This window comes from Bison bison, unplaced genomic scaffold (genome assembly GCF_000754665.1).
Source record: "Bison bison bison isolate TAMUID 2011002044 unplaced genomic scaffold, Bison_UMD1.0 scf7180017864080, whole genome shotgun sequence".
NCBI classification, from domain to species: Eukaryota; Metazoa; Chordata; class Mammalia; order Artiodactyla; family Bovidae; genus Bison; species Bison bison.
Genome location: NW_011494652.1, coordinates 5,578,002 through 5,591,370, shown reverse-complemented (window position 1 = coordinate 5,591,370; position 13,369 = coordinate 5,578,002). Strand labels below are relative to the sequence as shown.

The window sequence follows — 13,369 nt, the reverse complement described above, 5'->3', positions numbered from 1 at the left end:
AGAGTTTGGGCCCTGACCCCTGCCTCCTGCCCTCTCCCTCCTCAGTGTCGTCCCCTCTTCTCCTCGGAAACCCTCCTTCCCCTTCCAGTGGGCCTGGGAGAGCTTCACCACAGATGGCCGGGCCCTGCATCAGCCGAGCTCTGTCTTGGCCCCTGGCCACCAGGCCCTGCCCTTGCCCCTGGCGGTCCATCACCACAAGTCCCGGCGCAAGTCCACGCCCGCCCTCCCAGAGGCCCACAGCTTCTGCTGGAAGACAGAGGAGCCGAACCTGGAGAGGAGACAGCAGCTCAGGGCCTGCAGCTGCACCTCCATCCCTCCGGGCAGGGGGACCAGCCAGGAGCTGGAGCCGTCCGGGGAGGGAGGCTTGCAGTCGCCCAGGAAGTCCTCAGGGTCCGGGTTGGAGCCCGAGGAGTCTGAGCCGGAAGGCCTGGGAGCCGAGGAAGCTGAGAGGGGTCTGATTCCAGGGGAACTGCCCCAGCTCCCCAGGAGGGGGTTGATCTTGGAGGAGGAGCAGTTTTCAGAGGCCACAGAGGAGGCCGAGGACGGGGAACACCGGGCCCCCTGGAGAAGGAGGACCAGTTCTCGAAGAAAGGGGCGGAATTCTGGTGAGGAGGCCTGGGACGAGAGTGAAGTGCGGCGCCTGGAGAGTGTTTCCAGCTCCACCAACCTCCGAGAACCACAGAGGAGGAAGCCAAGGGCCAAGGAGCTGGAGGGGCCGTGGGACCTGGAGAAGCTGCAGAGGAAGCTGCAGCAGGAGTTGGACTGTGGTGAGTCCTGGGGTTCAAAGCCCAGGTTCCCCACAAAGTCACACAGCGTGGAGAGGGGCCGGAGCCAGTGACCTGGGCCAGGTGTTCAGACACGGCCAGCCTGGGCTTCAGGTGCGGGGAGGGATTGCCCAAGGGGACAGGAGGATCAATAGTCCATGACTTGTCCCTCTGTGGACAGGCCCCGAGAAACAGCCCTGGAAGTCTTTGCGGGCTGCTGTTCAGGCCTCCAACTGGAGCAGGAAGGCCCACCCCTTGGGAGATGATGAGACTTTTCTGTTTGCAAACTTCCCTAACCGCACCTTCCACAAACGACAGGAGGCCACCAGGTGAGGTGGAGAAGAAGGAGGGTGGGAGCGAAGCACAGGGACTAGAGAAGGAGCTAGTTCTCCAAGAGACACTCATCCATTCATCCTCTCATTCATCCCTTCATTTATCCACTCACTAGTCCTTCTGATCATCCAGTCATCCATCCATCCATCCATCCATCCATCCCCTTGGCCAGCTGTTTATTGACATAAGACACTTCTCACTCACTTCTACCCATTCATTAATGTATTAGTTAAGTGATTAATGCAACATACATCGGGTATCTGCTCATGGGTACTCAGGATATAAAGGTAAAAAGACTTGGTTTCATCCCTAAGAAGCTCAAAGTCAGCTGGAAAAGGAGACAGATGGGGGGAAAAGGGACAATGGCAGAAGAGTTAGATCGTTACTATCCTTGGGGCTTGAACAGAGACAGTGGGAGCAGGAGGGAAGAACGGGGTGGGAGCTGCTGGCAATATCTAGGCAAAGGCTTGAACCAGGTGGTCATGTGAGTGAAGAGAGAATGTTTTATCTGAAAGGATATTTGGAGGCTGGCTTAGTGGGCCTTGGTGACCAGTTAGAAGTGTGGGGTGAGATCCATTCAGCATTCTGATAGCACCCTATGAGTCTCCCCCTGTCATCTCTGCTTGAGATCTTCCCATGCTCCCCAGCACCCCAAGGACAAAGCCCAGATCCCTTGGGAAGGTGCTGGGCTATCTGTCTATCCCTTTGCACAATGTGAAGGCTCCTCCAGGGAAGCTGCCGAATCTTTTTGATAACAGCCCCCATCTGGTGCCCTAAAAGGGTCTGCACAGAGTTGGTGCTCAATAAACCTGTGCTGAGTGTATGTTTGCATTTACCCTTCTGTTTGTCTACCTCTCCATCTTTCTATCTGACTATGATTCATGGTCTTTACTGGAAGGACTAATGTTGAATCTGAAACTCCAATATTCTGGCCACTTGATGCAAAGAACCAATTCATTGGAAAAGACCCTGATGCTAGGAAAGATTGAAGGCAAAAGGAGAAGTGGGCAGCAGAAGATGAGATGGTTAGATGGTGGTGTCACTTCTCAATGGACATGAATTTGCAAAAAATCTGAAGATAGTGAAGGACAGAAGAGCCCGGTGTGCTGCAGTCCAAGGGGTCACAAACAGTCAGACACAACTCAGGGAGAGAATGACAACAATTATGCATGAAATCACCCATATTGAGTTTCCGTGACAACAATTATGCATGAACTCACCCAAATTGAGTTTCCATCTATGTTAGGCACTGTTCTATGTGCTTGGGATACACTGGCGGTGAAGAGGACAGACAAGGAATCCTGCACTCATGAGGCTTACATTCTACTTGGAAAGAAGGATAATCAATAAAGAAATGAACAAAACGTAGAGCTAGAGATGGAAAATCTCTGGGAGGTAGATGGGGTGCTAAGGTCTCACTTTCTCTGACCTTTGAGCAAAGACCTGATTGGCAAGAAGAACTGATCATCAGACCTGGGGGAAGGGTGTTTCAGGTGGACTAGGTTCTGTCTATTCAACCATCCACACCATTCATCCATTACACGCACGGATCCTCTCACCGTTTCTTTCTCTTTCCCATTCATTCATCTGTCTGTCCCTCAAACCAACAGGCGTTACTCTAGCTCCTACTAGATGTGGGGTGAGAGAAAGAAAGATCTGGGCCCTTCTGTCAAGGAAAGCTGCTTTGCAAGGGGAAGGTGAGGTCACGGGTATGTGTGCCAAGCTCCACAAGGCTGAAGACGGTCAGAGTTGGGGCACACCACTGGCTGGAATAGGCAGAAGGCTTCCAGGAAGAGTTGAGAAAGGCCTGAGCTGGGCCCGAGGGCTGAGCTCCCAGAGGCAGCCTCCATCCAATTCGACTTCCATGACAAACCCCATTCCCTAGGCCCCTGGCTCTCTGGACTGTGGAAATCTCTCCTTCTAGGTCCCCGTAGGCCCCTATCTACCCCTGGGCCTCCATGAGGCTCCTGTTCCCTGCAGACTTCTCCTACCCCTCTGCTTTTCCTCTCCCCTCACCCAAGAAACCTGCTGCGGGCCTGGGAGCTGCAGCAGCGGGAGGAGCAGCAGCAGGCCGAGGTGCGGCGGGCCCGGGAGCAGCGAGTACAGCATCAGGTGGCTCGCTGCCTGGCAGCCTACGCACCCAGAGGGAGCCGGGGGCCGGGGGCTGCCCAGCGCAAGCTGGAGGAGCTGAGGTAGGAAACCCAGGGTTGTGGGGGGCCTGGAGGGGAGAGCGCAGGGAGGTGGTGCTAAGTGTCAGACAGAAGGACCAAGGAGACCCTGTCCTCAACCCACCCATGGGGCTGAGCCCCCAGGACCATCCTCCCTGCCAGGTAGGCAGGTTGGGCCACTTTACAGATGAAGACACTGAAGCCCAGGAGGAAAAGGGGCTGGGACAAGGTCACCCTGTTATTTATTTATTTTTTGGCTTCACCTTGTGGTATGCGGGATCTTAGTTCCCTGGCCAGGGACTGAACCCAGGTCCCTGCAGTGGAAGCGTGGACAGCTGGACAGCGTAACAACTGGACAGCCAGGGAATTCTCAAGGTCACCTGGCTAATAATAACCATCCCAACAGCTGTCAAAGGCTCAAGTTTGAATTGTTCTACATGCATCATCACACTTTCAAATCTTGTTTTCTGATTTCAGATGCCAGGTGTGCATACTATAAAAATTCATGTATTACAGAGATAGTTGGTGGAGAATGTGAATAGTGCCTATGGTCTGAGTCCTGGAGACAGTTGTTCGTGGTCAGGGGCAGAGTCATCCATTTCATTTTCTTCTTATGTTTTGATCATAAAAAAGCAAATTAAGATTTAAAAGCAAATCTTTTTTGGACTCATAAGAGTAGGTATTATCACCACTCCCATAATTTTACACATGAAAGAAGCTCCAAGAGCTTAAATAATTTGTCAAAAGTCACAGGTGAGCATCAGTGCTGGGATTCCAACCCAGGCAGCCATTTGGCCACCATGAAGGGCCCAAATGCCCAGTCTCCAGATATAGTATACCAGGATCTTCCCCGCAAAGCCCAAGCTGGTGAACCAGATAACTCAAAGAAATATGACCACTGATGCCACTGACACTGAGCACCTCTAGGGTGCAGCTGGCACCAAGGCAGCCCTTCCATCTGGGGAGAAGCACTAGGTCAAGGGGAGTGGGGTACTGCTCAGAGACCAGGGGGTTTCTACCCTGCGATGGGGCCACTGAGGATCCAGTGGGGCTCCGATCACCTACTCTTTGAGGCTCAGCCATATCACCCCCAACTTTGCCAATGAGGAAATCCTTGATCAGTGAACCGGGAGATGCCTTCTCCCTGCTGGACTTCAAGTTCACCTTTTTTTTCTCACAAGGCAGGAAGAGGAAGTCTCCCACTCCAGTGGCAGGGGTCAGTGAGAGGAGTGTTCCAAACACAATCCTTTCATTTTCTACTTGGGAGCAGATATTTCCCATGGAGGGTGTCTCAGTGCTTCCAGCCCTTGACCTTAGCTCTGTGCTGCATGCAAGATTCTGCTCTTCCTAGGAGGGAGGGCACAAAAGGCATTGCCCTGTAGCAGGGAAGCTCCAAACTTTCCTTTTATTCTGAGATAATAGGGCAAAAGCCCACTAACACGACTTCCTTTCTCACTTAGAGCTCCAAGACATGAGTTTCCTTTCAATTCTAACAGAAATAGCCTCAAGAACCACACAGGAAAAGTGTACGCGACATCACGGGCAAGACAGAGATATAGCTCAGGCTTCCCCCACCTCTGCTCCTTGAAACTGCTGTAAAATCCCCCCTTGAATATTGAAGACTCTTCTTCGCAGTGACTTCTGTTTCCGGTCATGGTTTTCAAGTCCATCTTTTTCTTGAATGGAGGAAGTTTCTTTACCTGGCGCATAGCCAAGGGTCCTGGCCCAGCAAGCCAGTGTGCTTTCCCGTGGGGCTCCGCACATTTGCCAGAGGCTCCCAGCAGAGGCTGAGTCTTGTATGCCTCTCCCCTCCTGCCCTGTCTCTGAGTGCTGCTGCCACAACCCTCGGCCTCTCTTGTGTGCTCGGCAGAAGGATGCCTGGTCCCGCGTGTGACGCGGTCAGAGGACCCTTCTCACTCACGGCCAGGACTCGCAGCTTGTAGAGCCGACAGATTTCTGACAAGTGCACCTACTGCGTTTTTGTAAATGGGATCGTGCTTCTCCAGTGGAATCTGGATCTTTCTGGGATGTGTTCTTTCTCTTGCAGTTTGTTGTTGATTTTCACTCGCTAAGTTGTGTCCGACTCTTTGCAACCTCATGGACTGCAGTACTCCAGGCTCCTTTGTCCTTCACTATCTTCTGGAGTCTGCTCAACTCATATCCATTGGGTGGGCGATGCCATCCAACCATCTCATCCTCTGTTGTTCCCTCCTCCTTCTGCCCTCAATCTTCCCCAACATCAGGGTCTTTTCCAATGAGTTGGCTCTTCACATCAGGTGGCCAAAGTATTGGAGCTTCAGCTTCAGCATCAGTCCTTCCAGTGAATATTCAGGGTTGACTTCCTTTAGGATTGATTGGTTTGATCTCCTTGCTGTTCAAGGGACTCTCAAGAGTCTTCCCCAGCACCACAGTTCAAAAGCATCAATTCTTCATTTGCAATACATTTCTTTAGTTCCACTGTCCCATTTTCTAAACTATTGGCTTACAAGAAGCACAGAGAATTCTGGCAAGCTTGTACTGAACCCAGGGTCCAGAGTGTGATCTTGCCCAAAGCCACAGCCAACAGTCACAGCTTCTCCTCACAGGCAGAGAGGGTGCAGGGGTGGACGCGGGGAAGGCAGGGCTGTGCACACAGACGTCCAGCTGCTCAGAAGCCAGTGCTGGCCCCTCTTCCTCGGGGATGGCTGGGAGGATGGGCGAGCCTGGCACGGTCTGCCAACCCAGGCTCCGTGCTCAGCCCCTCACTTCCCAACTGTGCAACCTCAAGTCCCTTGTCCCTCCTGAGCCTCAGGCGTGTCATGGACAAAACGGTGGCAGATGATTCTCACTCCATTCACGTCAGGGGGAATCCCAGCCGAAGACGGAAATGAAATGACTTTGTAAAGCTAAGGGCGGGAGGACACACAGGAAGTCCTTAGTGAGGGCTCATCAGTGGGGATGGTGCGAGTCCACGGTCAGCTGCCCAGAGGCCCATCTTCCCTCAGGCGCCAGGAGCGACAGCGCTTTGTTGAGTACCAGGCAGAGCTGCAAGGCATCCAGCATCGGGTGCAGGCCCGGCCCTACCTGTTCCAGCAGGCCATGCAGGTGAGGCTGGCACCTGGGCAAGTGTGTGGGCTCCCTGAGAGCAGAGCTTCTCACCGGCCGAGAGGGTAGGGAGATGAGGCGGGAGGGGCCCCCTCAGTTTGGACCCTTGAAAAGCCCTGGGACCCCCTCAGTAATCAGAGTCTCACTGTGTGCTTGGGGCAGCCCAGGTGAGAGAGGGGACCCCTCTGCTTTCTCCTCAGGCCAACGCCCGGCTCAACGTGACCCGGCGCTTCTCCCAGGTGCTGTCGGCACTGGGACTGGATGAGGAGCAGCTGCTGGCCAAGGCGGGCAAGAGGGACATGGAGGGCGCCCCCAGGAGGCACAGGTGAGGCCCAGCTGTGGGGAGATAGGCCACCAGCACCCTGCCCCACGGGGTCTTGTTCAGCTGCCGCCTGCCCCGCAGGGTCTCACTCAGCTGCTGCCTGCCCAGGGGCCTCCCCCGCAGCCGCATGGGTCCACCCTGAATTTAGACTTCCGTCCTGCCCTGTCCACTCCCTGGCCAGAAGGACTCAGTCTAGCTTTCGCAGTCAGCAGGGCCGTCCCCAGGCCCTGTCCTCAACATCACCTGAGAAAGGAAGGGCCAAGGTTATTTCCCCACAGAACGCTTACACTTCAGAACAACTTGGTGCAGAGCAGAGGTTATCAGGCTTAGGGGGCGGGGGTAGTCTCCTGCTCAGGGTCTCAGAGTGTAAGAGCCACATTTGAAACCACCGACATTGGTGATGAAGGCCTTGCCCCCCCTACAGCCCTGGTCTCCTTGGTTATGGGGGTGGGGAGTTGCAGAGCCCAGTGGTCTCTATCTGTGTCTTCATCTTTAAGGAGCCACAGGTCAGTGGGGGCGAGAATGGAGCCCTCTTCTCAGAGTCCTCCAAAGATGGAACCCACTGGCAGCCAGGCTGACCAGCACTTCGCCCCAAATCCAGACCAAGAGTTGAGTCCCTGAGAGAAAAATTAAATGCTTTGTGGAAAATACAGTGTGGGATTTCTGGCGGTGGTGGGAAGTGGTTGTGGGTTGGGAGCAGGCAGTGACAGGTGGGTATACAGCACGCTTGGCTTGTGCTCACATCCCCCAGGAACTCTGGCTGTTCCGACGGCCCCCGCCCAGTACAAAGGGCTCTATCTCTGCCCAGAGGAGTGAGTGGGGCATCTCCCAAGAGCAACAGCTGCAACGCCTACCAATGCTGGGTCCTGGAAATTCAAGAGTGAACAGGACAGAATGCCTTCCGCCTTTGGGAACGCCCAGTCCTGTGGGGGAGGGGGCGGGCCTTTAAGAGGGCGCATAATCACACGCTAACAGATGGGCTGATCGAGCAACTGGCAAGTGGGGGTGTCAGGAGGAATTGTGTGAACTGAGCTTTTACACTTAAGTAACTACAAGTTACAGTCTCCTCAAAGGAAAAGAAAAGCTCACACACACACGGATGTGCCAAATTTTGCATTCAATTTCAGGGGGTTTACAGATACACAGAAGCTCAACTCGACCTCCGGGGCAGTCACAGAGCTCAGGTTAAAAAACCCAATCCAAGGAGCGTGGCAAGGCAGCGTTGGCAGACAATACTAGATGTAGGAGTTGGAAGGAAGCTGGACTGTGGAGCTGGGGGTCTCTGGAGGAGAACATGCTAAGTCGTTTAACACCTGATGGAGCCACGACCCCAGGCAGTACACTAGGAGGACGCCTACTGGAGAGGTGGGCGCTGCCCAGGGAGAGTCCGTGATCCAGTGAATATCCGAAATTGAGGGTGTGAAAACGGAGGGAAACCGGGAAGGGGCTTCCAGCTCTGGCGATCCTGGCTTGGATGGTCCCTAGGTCCCATTCTGGGATACAGTCTTCCCCAGACCCAGTCGCGAACCTTGAGGCGCGCACGCGCAGTCGACCCACCGGCTTAAAGACCGCTACCCCGGCTCTGCTGGCTGCGACTGCGCAGTCGGGTTCAGATCCCGGCCTTCCCATGAGCCTTTGGGGCGGGCTCCGAGGCAAACGACGGAAGCAGCCGCTCTTGGTTTCCGGCAACAGGACACCGGCTGTCGGGCGACCCGGAAGTGTTCCCATTTTGCGTCGTCGGGGCTCGGCGGCGGCCGGGCTCGGGGTGGACAGATCAGCATGGGGTCGTCAAAGAAGCACCGCGGGGAAAAGGAGGCGGCAGGAACTACAGCAGCGGCCAGCACCGGGGGCGCTACCGAACAGCCGCCTAGGCACCGGGAGCACAAAAAACACAAGCATCGGAGCAGCGGTGGCGGCAGCAGCGGTGGCGAACGACGGAAGCGAAGCCGAGAGCGTGGGAGCGAGCGCGGGAGCGGGCGGCGCGGGGCCGAAAATGAGGCCCGCAGCAGCACGCACGGGCGGGAGCGCAGCCAGACAGAGCCCTCCGAGCGGCGCGTGAAACGGGAGAAGCGGGATGATGGCTACGAGGCCGGTGAGGGGCCTGTGCAGGGGGCGGGGCGACCGGAGGTGCCCCGGGTATGTGGGCTCTGGGTATGGAGGCCGAGCGCATCAGGCCGAGGCATCCCCTGGCTTTTTCGTCAGCACTCTTTAAAGGGTCTTTCTGTGGCTATTTAGGACTGAAGATTGTCTTTCTCTGTTAAACTGTCTTGAGGGTAGAGATTTTCTTTGTTTTCCTCAATTGGCATATCACGAGCCCTCCCTGAATGTGTTGAATGAATGAAGCGATGGCAGCATGGGCAGAGGCAAGAACAAACGTGTTGTCAAAGTTGTGTAGAGTTCATAGCAGAGACAGCAGTCTGTAAGAGAGACCCGGTTCCGAACACTAAGGGCCGTATAGGCCCTGTTAAGAAATTGAAACTTGTTTTGAGATGAAGCCATGAATTTGAACTGACGAGTGAGTTGATCACATTCATATTTTGCAAAGATCACTGTGTTGAGAACTGGGAGAAGGGCAGTAGAGACTGGAGGTGAGATGAAGGCTGATGGTGGCCTGCACGGACGCATTAGCCATGGGATGGAGAAACGTGGACAGATTGGAGAGGTGTTTTGGAGGAGGAGGTGATGGAGCTTAGCGTTTGGATGAGAGCTGGAAAGAGAAGAAGGAATTGAGGGTGCGCCTTGAATTTTGACTTGAGCAGTTAGTTGAGTGGTAGTGATCTCTACTGATGTTATCCTGGTGGTTCAGTGGTAAAGAATCTGCCTGCTCTGCAGAAGACAAAAGAGACACGGGTTCTATCCCTGGGTGGGGAAGATCCCCTGGAGGAGGGCATGGCATCTCACTCCAGTATTCTTGCCTGGAGAATCCCGTAGACAGAGGAGCCTGGAGAGCTACAGTCCATAGGGTCTCAAAGATTTGGACACAACTGAATTGACTGAAGCACGCATGCCCAGTCCTGTCGACTGAACTTCAGGAGTTTGGAAGAGAAACAGATTTTTGGAGGGAGACAACTGAATTCTGTTTTGGAGAGTGTTGAATTTGATGTGCATGGAGAAACCCAGGGCTTGGGCTGGATAGAGCAGTTTGGGAATCATGAGTGTTTAGGTGGCATATGAAGTCCACAGAGAGACTAGGAGTAGGAAGCCAGGGGTGGTAGCAGAACCTGATAAATGCCAGTGTTTTAGTAGAAGGCTGAGCAGGAGGCCACGAAAAAAGGAGGTAGGCTATCCCCCAAAGCAGGAAAAGCGTAGAATGTCGTGTCAGGGGATCTGTGGGAGTGCTCATCTGTGTCACACACTACTGGAGACCAGATGAAAACCAGAGCTGAAAAGAATCCTTGGGGTTTTGAAATAAGGAGGCTGGTGATCTTGGAGAGAGCCTGGAGTGGTTGGGGTTCAGAGTTCAAGTGGGATAAGAGGTAGAGGTAGGTTGTGAGGTGAACATGCTGGAACGATGAGCTGTGGTGGCGCCTGGTGGGGGCAGCTCCATCTGAGTCGGAATCTGACTTCTGCATGTGGTGTTCAGTGAAGTCACTTGCTCTTTGTGAGGTGAGTAGAGGATGTCCTAAATGCTCTTTTACCTCAGTGATCTCAGCAGCATCACAGAAGAGGCTCCAATAAAGTATATTTCTTCACTGCATGAATTACACAGAGGGCGTAGTTATGCTGCCAAGACGGTCCCTACCCTGTGAGGAGAAGCAGGTCCAGAAATGACTGTGGCCGTGTTGTGCAGAGAAGAGCAGTTCATGCTGATCAGTAACGGAGCAGGACTCCAGGGAGGAAGTGGGGTCTGATAGGATTTTGTTAACAGCCTGAGGCCAGAGAGGGCAGTGTAGGTTGAAAGCACAGGATACGCAAAAGTGGAGAGGTGGCAAAGTGAAGGACGTAGAAAGCTGGACCCTTTGGATCAGGAAAGGAAGGTGTGGGGAGAAGCAGCATTCTCAGAGCCTGGGACTCGGGTGGAAGGAGCTCCTGGCAGGGAGGAAGCAGGCCCAGGTGCTGACCTCATCTTGGCCCTGCACCTGGAGCCAGGGCTGCGGCTCCTGGGCCCAGTGCTCCGCTCCTGAGCCTTGCTGCTTCTTGTTCCAGCTGCCAGCTCCAAAACTAGCTCAGGCGATGCCTCGTCACTCAGCATCGAGGAGACCAAGTAAGTCCTGTCTCCTTTTCATTTCTGTGTTTTCTTCTGGGACAAGCAGCTTCTGGGGTAGCTGTCTGGGGAGGCTTTCGCATAGTACACGTTCTGATTGAAGTGGGAAGCGTCATGTAAATCATCCCAGCCAACCATCCGAGTTCCCAAAGTGGACTCTGAGGCCCAGGAGAGGCTGGCCTTGCCCCGGCTAGGGGGCAGGCCAGGCCTTCCGCCTGATTGGGAGGCCAGTGCTCTTCCCACTGCTGGGTCAGCGCATAGGTTTGAGACCCTTCGGACCACTCAGTCCCCTCCTATTTTCTCCCCCTCTTTGTACAGAAATGCATTTGGTGCCCCCATTTCTTGGACAGCTCATAACACTTGTATCTCTTGTCCTCAGTAAACTCCGGGCAAAGTTGGGGCTGAAACCCTTGGAGGTCAATGCCGTCAAGAAGGGTGAGTGTGGGGCTGAGGGTGGTGGGAGGGAGGGCATTTGGGGTCAAGGAGCGAGGCTGTCTGGAGGGATTTTTGAAGAAAGTGGGGTTGGAGTGCAGGTCAGCACCACTCAGTGGTCCCGCGTGGGTGCTAGCTGCGGGCCTGGGGCTTCCTTGCTCCTGTGATGGGTCTGGGACTCGGCTGCTGCTTTAAGCTTGAGCAGTCAGCGTGGCAGCCTCAGTATGGCTGCGAGGTAGTGTTAAAGGGGCCAAGAGATGCGCACAGCGCTGCAAACTCATCTGCGCTATGCACGTTGGTTTTTTTTTTTTGTTTTAGTTTGTTTTTTTTAAAGTATGACCAGAGGGGCTTTGGAAGGCATGGAGGGTCCCATCTTTTTGTAGGGGTGATGTGGGAGTGTGGGGTTGCCTGGGAGTTAGGAGGCAGAGGATTCTTCCCCTGCTTCTGGCTTCTCTGGCCCCTGAGTGGGACGGGGCAGCGTGAGTGGCTCCCTCCTTTCCCCACCAGCCTTGGGCAGGCATAGCCTCACGCCTGGGCCTCCCTTCCAGAGGCGGGCACCAAGGAGGAGCCCGTGACCGCCGATGTCATCAACCCCATGGCCTTGCGACAGCGAGAGGAGCTACGAGAGAAGCTGGCGGCTGCCAAAGAAAAGCGCATCCTAAACCAAAAACTGGGGTGAGGGTCCCCGCCAGGTGGGCTCAGGCAGGGTCTGAGGAGGCACCCAGGAGATCTGGAGTCGGGGTTGGGGGAGCAGGAGCTGGTTCCCCAGAGCATCTTTCTCCTCTGTCTTCAGGAAGATTAAGACCCTGGGGGAGGACGACCCCTGGCTGGATGACACCGCGGCCTGGATCGAGAGGAGCCGGCAGCTTCAAAAGGAGAAGGACTTGGCAGAGAAGAGGGTGAGGTGCTGGGGGTCACTCTGCCTCTGGTGGCCTGATGGCTGGGGGGCCGCAGATGGGCTGTGGGGCCGTGAGGCGGGGCCTCAGAGCAGTGGGAGGCCTGTGCTCAGTGGCGCCTGCATTGGGTTCCCAGAGGCTTGCTTGTTTAGGTCTGTGCTTTTTGCATCCCCACTTAGTAAGGCCCCAAGTCCTCCGGTGATCCAGAACAGCCTGAGGTCATGGGTCACCGCCCCATCCCTATCCCGTAGGCCAAGCTGCTGGAGGAGATGGACCAGGAGTTTGGTGTCAGCACCCTGGTGGAGGAGGAGTTCGAGCAGAGACGGCAGGTGGGGCTGCGGTAGCCGCGGGGAGAGGCCGGGGAGGCTGCTGTCCCAGGTGCTGGGATCCCTGGGCGGGGTCCAGACTGGGCTGCACTTTCTGCTCCGCCTCTAGGACCTGTACAGCGCCCGGGACCTGCAGGGCCTCACTGTGGAGCATGCCATCGACTCCTTCCGCGAGGGGGAGACGGTGATCCTCACCCTCAAGGACAAAGGTGGGTTGCACTGGGGCACTCTGGCTGGGGGCCCAGGCCCTGCTGGGTGGAGGGCGCGTGACCCGCCCCGCCTTCTCCACTGTGTCTGCAGGAGTGCTGCAGGAGGAGGAGGATGTGCTGGTCAACGTGAACCTGCTGGACAAGGAGCGGGCGGAGAAAAACGTGGAGCTGCGCAAGAAGAAGCCCGACTACCTGCCGTACGTGGAGGACGAGAGCGTGGACGACTTGGCCCAGGCAGGCGGGCAGCGTGGGCACCGGGCAGGGGGTCTTGGCGGCGGGTGGCTGGTTTGGGAGGAGATGGTGGCTCTGTGGTTTTTCAGGAGCCAGACTGCATTCCAACCTGTCCCTCTTGCCTTGCAGCACAAACCTCGCTCTATCCTGTCCAAGTACGACGAGGAACTCGAAGGCGAGCGGCCGCAGTCCTTCCGACTGGAGCAGGGCGGCGTGGCTGATGGCCTCCGGGAGCGGGAGCTAGAGGAGATTCGTGCCAAGCTGCGGCTGCAGGCCCAGTCCCTGAGCACGGTCGGACCACGACTTGCCTCCGAGTACCTCACACCAGAGGAGATGGTGAGTCCTGAGGTCTCCGCCCAGACCTGCCCCTCCCTCTCCTCAGGGGCCACAGGCTGCCAGA

General features: G+C 55.6%; 2 protein-coding genes across 2 annotated transcripts in view; both read left to right on the top strand.

The window, feature by feature from the left end:
• TSGA10IP (testis specific, 10 interacting protein) overlaps positions 1-7,321 on the top strand; it is a 9,456-nt gene extending 2,135 nt beyond the window's left edge. The window contains exons 3-8 of the mRNA XM_010837773.1: positions 46-767; positions 946-1,093; positions 3,119-3,289; positions 6,250-6,349; positions 6,550-6,674; positions 7,169-7,321. Coding sequence (XP_010836075.1) covers positions 46-767; positions 946-1,093; positions 3,119-3,289; positions 6,250-6,349; positions 6,550-6,674; positions 7,169-7,292 — 1,390 coding nt within the window. The 3' untranslated portion in view covers positions 7,293-7,321. The remainder of the gene's footprint in view (positions 1-45; positions 768-945; positions 1,094-3,118; positions 3,290-6,249; positions 6,350-6,549; positions 6,675-7,168) is intronic.
• Positions 7,322-8,374: 1,053 nt separating this feature from the next.
• The window catches only part of SART1 (squamous cell carcinoma antigen recognized by T cells), a 15,082-nt gene continuing 10,087 nt past the window's right edge, over positions 8,375-13,369 (top strand). The window contains exons 1-9 of the mRNA XM_010837840.1: positions 8,375-8,763; positions 10,818-10,875; positions 11,255-11,310; positions 11,856-11,982; positions 12,101-12,206; positions 12,455-12,532; positions 12,639-12,738; positions 12,830-12,972; positions 13,099-13,305. Coding sequence (XP_010836142.1) covers positions 8,451-8,763; positions 10,818-10,875; positions 11,255-11,310; positions 11,856-11,982; positions 12,101-12,206; positions 12,455-12,532; positions 12,639-12,738; positions 12,830-12,972; positions 13,099-13,305 — 1,188 coding nt within the window. The 5' untranslated portion in view covers positions 8,375-8,450. The remainder of the gene's footprint in view (positions 8,764-10,817; positions 10,876-11,254; positions 11,311-11,855; positions 11,983-12,100; positions 12,207-12,454; positions 12,533-12,638; positions 12,739-12,829; positions 12,973-13,098; positions 13,306-13,369) is intronic.